The 6,709-nt window shown below is 49.7% G+C and overlaps 3 protein-coding genes across 3 annotated transcripts; 1 reads left to right on the forward strand and 2 right to left on the reverse strand.

Annotated features, from left to right (window-relative positions):
• Positions 1-1,300: 1,300 nt before the first annotated feature.
• LACBIDRAFT_229170 (uncharacterized protein) lies at positions 1,301-2,386 on the forward strand (the record flags this gene model as incomplete). Its single annotated transcript, XM_001874723.1, has 2 exons — positions 1,301-1,860; positions 1,993-2,386. Coding segments are annotated over 2 exons (954 nt in total), but the record flags the coding sequence as incomplete, so codon positions are not given.
• Positions 2,387-3,410: 1,024 nt separating this feature from the next.
• LACBIDRAFT_305791 (uncharacterized protein) lies at positions 3,411-4,549 on the reverse strand. Its single transcript, XM_001875284.1, has 4 exons — positions 4,362-4,549; positions 4,071-4,236; positions 3,938-4,021; positions 3,411-3,885 (listed from the first exon to the last, which is right to left on the reverse strand). The coding sequence occupies exons 1-4, from the start codon at positions 4,458-4,460 to the stop codon at positions 3,557-3,559; spliced, it is 678 nt and encodes a 225-aa protein (XP_001875319.1). The 5' UTR covers positions 4,461-4,549; the 3' UTR covers positions 3,411-3,556.
• A 516-nt stretch (positions 4,550-5,065) lies between these two features.
• LACBIDRAFT_305792 (uncharacterized protein) lies at positions 5,066-6,567 on the reverse strand (the record flags this gene model as incomplete). The annotated part of the gene is made up of 4 exons (XM_001875285.1): positions 5,066-5,574; positions 5,629-5,887; positions 5,934-6,142; positions 6,198-6,567. The coding sequence occupies 4 exons, from the start codon at positions 6,565-6,567 to the stop codon at positions 5,066-5,068; spliced, it is 1,347 nt and encodes a 448-aa protein (XP_001875320.1).
• Positions 6,568-6,709: the final 142 nt, after the last annotated feature.

Genomic DNA, 6,709 nt, shown 5'->3' on the forward strand with positions numbered 1-6,709 from the left:
TATGTGGGATGGGACGTACAGATTGTCATTATATTTGTCAAGCTTGGACGTTGGGCCTTGAAGGGTGGTTCCCTTTATAGAAAGAACGATGGTCGAGTTGTCGGAAGAGAGGAAGACGTGACCTCTGAATCCCTCTGACTCTTCCCAGCCAAAGGGGAAGCTCTAGCATAGATTCGTCACAAAAAAACTGCTGCTGAACTCAAGTTTAACTCACCATATTCCATGCTTCGTCAATCTCGTACCAATTCTTTTGACCTGGAAGGGCATACGCGTTGCCAGCCATGCGTGCTAGCTGGGCAAGAGTGTGTCGCTCCTCTATATCGGGACCTTGCACTTCTGTAGGATTCCATTGTAATTGATCCACCAGGCTCTGAGAGTGGTGTAAAGATCGAAGCCGATATTGGTGGAGGGCGTCGAGAGAGTCAGGCCGGTACACCGTCGTCGGACGTGACTTGAGCTGGGGAATGGTTGGGGAAACGGATGACGGTGCAGTCGGGGTGAAAGAGGTAGTGTCTACAACAGGAAATGCGTCTGATTGAAGCAGGTGGTGGTTAGGGAATGAGAGATCATTGAATGGATGTCGACGCGCTGCTGCTGCTGGGAGGAAGATGAAGAATAGGATTTGCAGTGGGAGCATGATATTCAAGTCTCATTTTGGTCCTGGACGCGGCTACATCAGGCACGTCTTCCCACCGCATCTCAACATCGACCTCGTCGTTGCCACCAACGACTGTGGTAATTTCAGCACCTCAGTATATTCTACATAACGACCTCTCACGACTTTCCTAGTTCCCAAAGTCCATGCCTTGCCAATCATTCACCGTTAAGCCTACATAAGTCCGGCAGCGCCTCCGAAGATCCGGTCAATCAGGGTCGGATGAAGCTTGCTCATGTTAACCATCGTCCTCATCCTTTCACTCTCTGTTCTTAGGCAGTCGTCAGACGTCAACGCAGTGCCATTAGCCACAGTAAACTCACGCGCCATTGATTCCACCAGTTGTGATTGTCCCATCATCTTCAACACTGGTGGTTCTTCTCGCTCTATCTGGGACATCGTCTGGAGCTGCCTTCTCACCATATTCGCCTGCACCTGGCTCGCTGTGCACCTTAACATTCCCGCCGATGGGGATAGCTTTTGGATTGTTGCACGACGACGGCTGCAGGTGATGGCGTATGCCATTCTTGCGCCTGAGATGACAATCTTGTGGGCGATGAGGCAATGGGTTGGTGCCAGGCAATTGAAGGACAAGTACCAAGATAGGGGTATGGCATCTCTAATCTTCAATTGGTTCTCAATTACAAAGGCTGGTTAGGATGGACAAAAACACACGGTTTCTTTATCCAAATGGGAGGGTTCAGGCTTCTCAGCACGGACGTTACTCCTCGCGTCCTCTCTCCAGAAGAATTCGAGGTTTTGCTCGAGACTGGGGAAATTGATTTCCCCTCAATCACAGAAGAAGAGATAGCGGACAGGAGCAAGAGCGACATGCTTGCTAAAAGTTTGGTGGTATTCCAAACGTTTTGGTTTATCGTTCAATGCATCGCGCGTGGAGTGCAAGGGCTCGTCATAACAGAACTTGAGCTCGTAACGTTGGCTTTTGCGGCTTTGAACGGAGTGATGTATTTCTTCTGGTGGCACAAGCCTCTCGACGTACGGAGTCCTGTGACCATACATTTGAAGGAGGCTACGGAATCAAAGCTGGTCATAGGTCACCTTCCTGTGCAGCAGGAGAACTTGAGATCCCCTGACAGTGATCTGGACGGCTGCGTACCAGAAGAGGTGGTCGACAAGAAAGCCACGAAGACACCCCTACCCTCGTTTTCTGGTCCGGCAGAATCTGCTTCGCAGTATAGTTGGAAGTCGGACAGCGAAAACCAAGGATTTTGGCACAGGGTCCTTTTTCCCTTGATTCTTCGCCCTATTCGCGCAGTTGTTGAACCTATCCGCGACATGGCAAACGCAAACGAAGTTGACGACATCAAAGATAACAGCCGCGTTCCCACTTACTACGCGTACAAGTTTGACCGCGAATGGGAATTGAGGATCCTATTCTTGTGTACCTTCTTTGGTGTGGTCTTTGGAAGTATCCATTGTATTGCCTGGGCATTCACTTTCCCTTCGCACGTCGAACGTATGTTGTGGCGAACAGCATCCTTGATCGTCACTTGTGTGCCGTTGCTAAATGCCATATTGTGCATTCTATATTCCTCATTGTTCGAAAGCCTCTGGCAGTTGGGGGTTGAGTACTCGATCGCTGCTGGATTCGTTCTCTATGGGCTGGCTCGGATGGTGCTGCTCGTCCAGGCGTTCACTTCGCTGCGAGCGCTTACACCTCTCGCGTACGAGACCGTCCAGTGGACATTGTTCATTCCCCATATCTTTTAGTCGCAGAAACTTGTCCTCTCGAGAGGCTTCTTCCAAGCGGTTAAAGAGACTTCCTCGCACGGATTACGTGGTCATGACACAGATTCTCGCAAACGAACGTCGTACAGCTCGGGTCCCAAACCGAAGATAAGGATCGGATGCCGTCGACAGACACCCCACAATAAGAAGGGATCCTTCTTGACGTCCTCCTACCTGCAATTGAAGACGGGAAAATCAATGCGTGATATTGTTCGGGATAGCCGTAGTGACCCAAACAACACTCGACCCCGACGACAATTTATCGTTAAGAAGACCATTCTTGACCTAGCGTAGTTCGTAGAAGGATCGAGAGAGTCACATCAATGTTTGGATGGTCAAGCGCGTAATTTCAAAGTGGTACCCAGCGAGGGGGTGTCGAGTTTACGGAATCTTCTGGTGGCAGCCCCTTGGTGCATACCTGTGGTCTAACTATGTCCTCGATCCTCCCTGATTCGAACTGGCACTCACAGCTGCTCCGTCCACTCATGCCAGTTTCACGGACTTTGTACCTGCTGCACCTGTGAGTCATTCATCCACTATCCGCTTCTACAGCTGAACGACCATGTTCGTGCCCTCCTTCTACGCCCCTCCCTACACATCTCATTCGTCGGAAATCCAGTTAGATGTGTCAAGATCAAGGTACAGCTTTATGGACAACATTTGGTAGAAATTGAAGGGTCTTCTCTGTCGCACGCTAAACACAGCCGCCGCGCTGAAGTCAACCACCCCAGTTACGCGGCGCATTTCTCGCCCTCTTTATGACCGCATCTTTTCGGAGCTCTGGTCACCCGATGGATTCAATGTATACTTGATGCTTTTCAACTTCTCAGACTCTGTGGGTGGGCAATTGTAAGTGACTCTATTCTTCCTTGCTCTGCATTCAGTCTGATATCGGATTCTTGACTCTCCATAGTGCGCTACGATCTATTGGCAAACATCGGCCCCTTGTCGAAAACGACGTAAACTTAGTGTTCTCATCGTTGCGTCAAAGCAGTGCAAAGGTGAGTGAAATCTCACCGCTTTGATTTGATTGGTAGAAGGTATGGTAGCTGTCGTCTAGTATTATGTTGGTATACAATGTAGGTAGGAGAGAACTAAGGATTACAAAAAGTCAACTGGATAGTCACCATGTATACAGGGGCAACTTTGTATTCAGCCCTCCACAAACATAGGAACCAACTCCCCAGACACCGAATCTACGACCTCCATGTCTTGAACTGATTGCAATAACTCCGTGGCAGGATTCATTTGTTGCTGGAAACAGGGAGCTAGAAAGACCGAGATGTCTGACTTTTTCACCTGTGGGTGACTTATAGCCGCCCTAACTGAGTACACGGGAGCCTTTTCGCGCACAATGTAATCAAGGATTTGGCGGTAGCAAAGCGGGATAGAATTGTATATTTTTGAAGCAGCAGTAGTTTGAGGAGTGCGCGTATTGGGGCGTATGCGATGTTGTTGGCTCAGGGAGCGAAGCTCTGTCACTGTAATATAAGGGTAAGCAAGGGAGTGAAAGGAGAGAGCATACAAACATACTATTATCAATGTTGTACCTAGCCATTTCTGCTTTTGAGGTTTTGGAGACGGCACTGCCTTCATCTAAAAGCAGGTAACCAAAAGCTATGGGGGCGAGTCAGCAGACCATCGAGGGCATAAGAGAAAAAGAGACCTTCCGCCACTTTTGTAGCTATTTCCCATCGAAGGACGGCGTCGTCCGTCTCCCGCTGCCTCTCCTCGATCTGCCGCAGCCTCTCCTTAACATCGTACATCTCACACTTAAGAGAGTCATTTGTTGTAATCAGCGACTTATTATCGGCTTTGAGTTTCTCATTCCTCTGTGAACTGTATTAGATAACATTGCAAGGATGATGAGGCTGACATACATCTACGTAGGGGAGTTTATGTTCGAACTGTACACCGTTTTCGTCTACAGACACAACACGATATTCGTCGATCTCGCCAGATGTGCTGAGGGCCAACAGGGTCCGGTCGGCTTCGTCGAAACATTAACAGTGTTCAAGAACACACCGCTGGCCACAGAGATGGTCCTTGAGGGCATTGGGTGACGTTCAATGCTTTCAGGCTGTTCCGCAATGTCATTAAATGATAGGGGGATCAAAGGAGAGGCAGTATGAGCGTGGAGGCATGATGGAAAATAACAAGTGCTGACTCGACAAACAAAGCAAAAACCACCTGTGAACCCCACCTATTTGGTCCTATTAGACAGGAACAAGATATGCTTGTTCCTGTCTAGTTCGATCAAATATGGCTTTTGTAACGCTCTGGGCAATAACTACCAGTAGTGCGTAGGGACTTTATAATAAATTCTTACCTGTGCTCACCGGCAACCATGAATACCAGTCACCGGTGTTTGGCACTTGGCGGCATTGCGCTCCTGCCCATAAAGGGTTCGATGCCATCACGAAGAACCCTTACTCACCGTTGTTGATGGCAACGCGTCGAGCTCGTCGTGCGCAACGCCGACAACGTGTATCCCCCTCAATAACAATCCATTCCCTTCGCTTTTTTTGTGTAACACAGTGGTATGTAGATCAATGGCATTTTATTACAGCAAGGTTATGAAAGACATATGTATGGAGGTGATGATCATGTTGTTGTAGGGTATGGGGGAGGGTACACGGCATACGGCATTCAATGAGTAAGCTAGGCACTATCAACATCAGCATCGCTCTCAACAAACTCGTTGCTGGTGGGACGGGTGGGGGGCAGCTGGGATTTCTTGGATTTCTTGGGCGCTTTCTTGGTTGTCGTAGCGCGCGTCTCGGGCACGGCTTTCCCCCTCTTCTGCTTCTTCGCTGGTGGGGCCCCATCGTCCTCGCCTTCCCCTGTCCCTGGTGCTTTCTTCCGCGGCCTCTTGACACCTTTGTCCGACCTCGGCTGCCTTGCCTTCCCCACCTTTTCACCCGCTGCGATTCTCTTGCTAACGTCATCTTTGTGGTGATTTATGTCGCTTCTGGTCATCCTTACCCAACAGCACCTACCGCATTGAAGTGCCTCCAGTAATGTGCGAACATCGTCGATGGTGTGGATGTCGAACGGGCTCTTGAATTCACGGTAGGTCCAGCCCATGAGCTTGGTCTGGTATCGTTCAACGACCTTCGTATCGTAGTTGGCGTAGTTCATGAGGGCCTGTCGTGATTGCGAAACCGTTTCTGTTCAGTAGCTTTAGTTCAAAGAAACGACGAGACACGGTATAAAAGACTTACTGAGAGTGCCGTTGATGATCGCGCTGCATTCCTTCTGCATCGTCGAGAGTGTGTCGACGGTGCGGCTACCTTTCGCCTTTGCACATGCCCACTGCTCCAACAGCCGGGCAATGTCCCACATCCCGTAGCTCATTGCCTCTTGAGAGAAGTTTGCGGCATTGGGAGAGCAAATCCAGTTCGGCTCAAACGTGTCTTCAAGGTTGGAGCGGCTAAAGAAAGCGACGACTGCAGCTCCTGTTCTGTCAGACAGTGCACTTATCTGAAGAGCGTCAGCAATAAGGAAGTGAGATGAGAGGACGACGCGCCTCATTGTTCATCTGCGTCATCTGCGCACGGTAGTCTTGGGCTGCTGACTTGTTTGTTGGACGAGCGCCGGTTTTCCTCTGCTCACGAAGCTCCAAGACATCCTGCTTCATCCGTTCTTCCTCCTCTGCGGTAAGGTTCTGGTAGGTAGGGTCATCATGTACTAGTTGACGAAGTTCCTTCACCTTGATCCTATCCCCGAGTTCAAGATCTTTGAACAGAGCTGTTAACATGTAGCTTGATGTAGTGGTGGGTTATGTACATACCTCCGTTGACCTCCAGGGATTTTGCATGTAACTTTGCGTTCTGAATCGTGACGGCTCGTTTTTGCTTGTAGTGGCTTGACTGAGAGGTGAGTTTCTGGATGTACTCCAGTTTCGTGTTGTGCGCTTTTGCGAAATCTTCCAGCTCGGTGCGGTGGCGGGAAAGGAGAACATCAAGAGCTTTTGCCAGCTCCTCAGCCTTTGCATGGTCGGAAATCTGGCGAAGGGAACGCGTGGCTTTCTGAGCTTGCGACAGCGTGTTTTTCGTTAGAACTCGTGTTTGTTGTTGAGGTTGGGAAGAATTGCGGCCTGCGTGAGTAGACGGATCTTCTTCTGCAGGTACGACATACGGGGATGAGGAGCGTGAGGCCATTGGGGGCAATGGTGGGATGAGCAGCAGTTGACGTTGAGTTGACGAGTGTTTGGCATCACGTGTAGGTGAATCAACAATCAACAATCAACCAACCGTGACACTTCTTGCTCCTCATCACAACATCGACGTTGTGTCTTGAGTC

The sequence above is a fragment of the Laccaria bicolor genome, genomic scaffold (genome assembly GCF_000143565.1).
Source record: "Laccaria bicolor S238N-H82 LACBIscaffold_2 genomic scaffold, whole genome shotgun sequence".
In the NCBI taxonomy this organism is placed as follows: domain Eukaryota; kingdom Fungi; phylum Basidiomycota; class Agaricomycetes; order Agaricales; family Hydnangiaceae; genus Laccaria; species Laccaria bicolor.

Excerpts from the sequence above, each read along its gene's own strand:
- LACBIDRAFT_305791 (XM_001875284.1), bottom strand. The coding sequence starts at position 4,460 with ATGCCCTCAAGGACCATCTCTGTGGCCAGCGGTGTGTTCTTGAACACT. Across the intron at positions 4,022-4,070 it reads AGCTACAAAAGTGGCGGAAG|CTTTTGGTTACCTGCTTTTA; the intron begins GTCTCTTTTTCT and ends TCGCCCCCATAG. Across the intron at positions 3,886-3,937 it reads TAGGTACAACATTGATAATA|TGACAGAGCTTCGCTCCCTG; the intron begins GTATGTTTGTAT and ends CTTATATTACAG.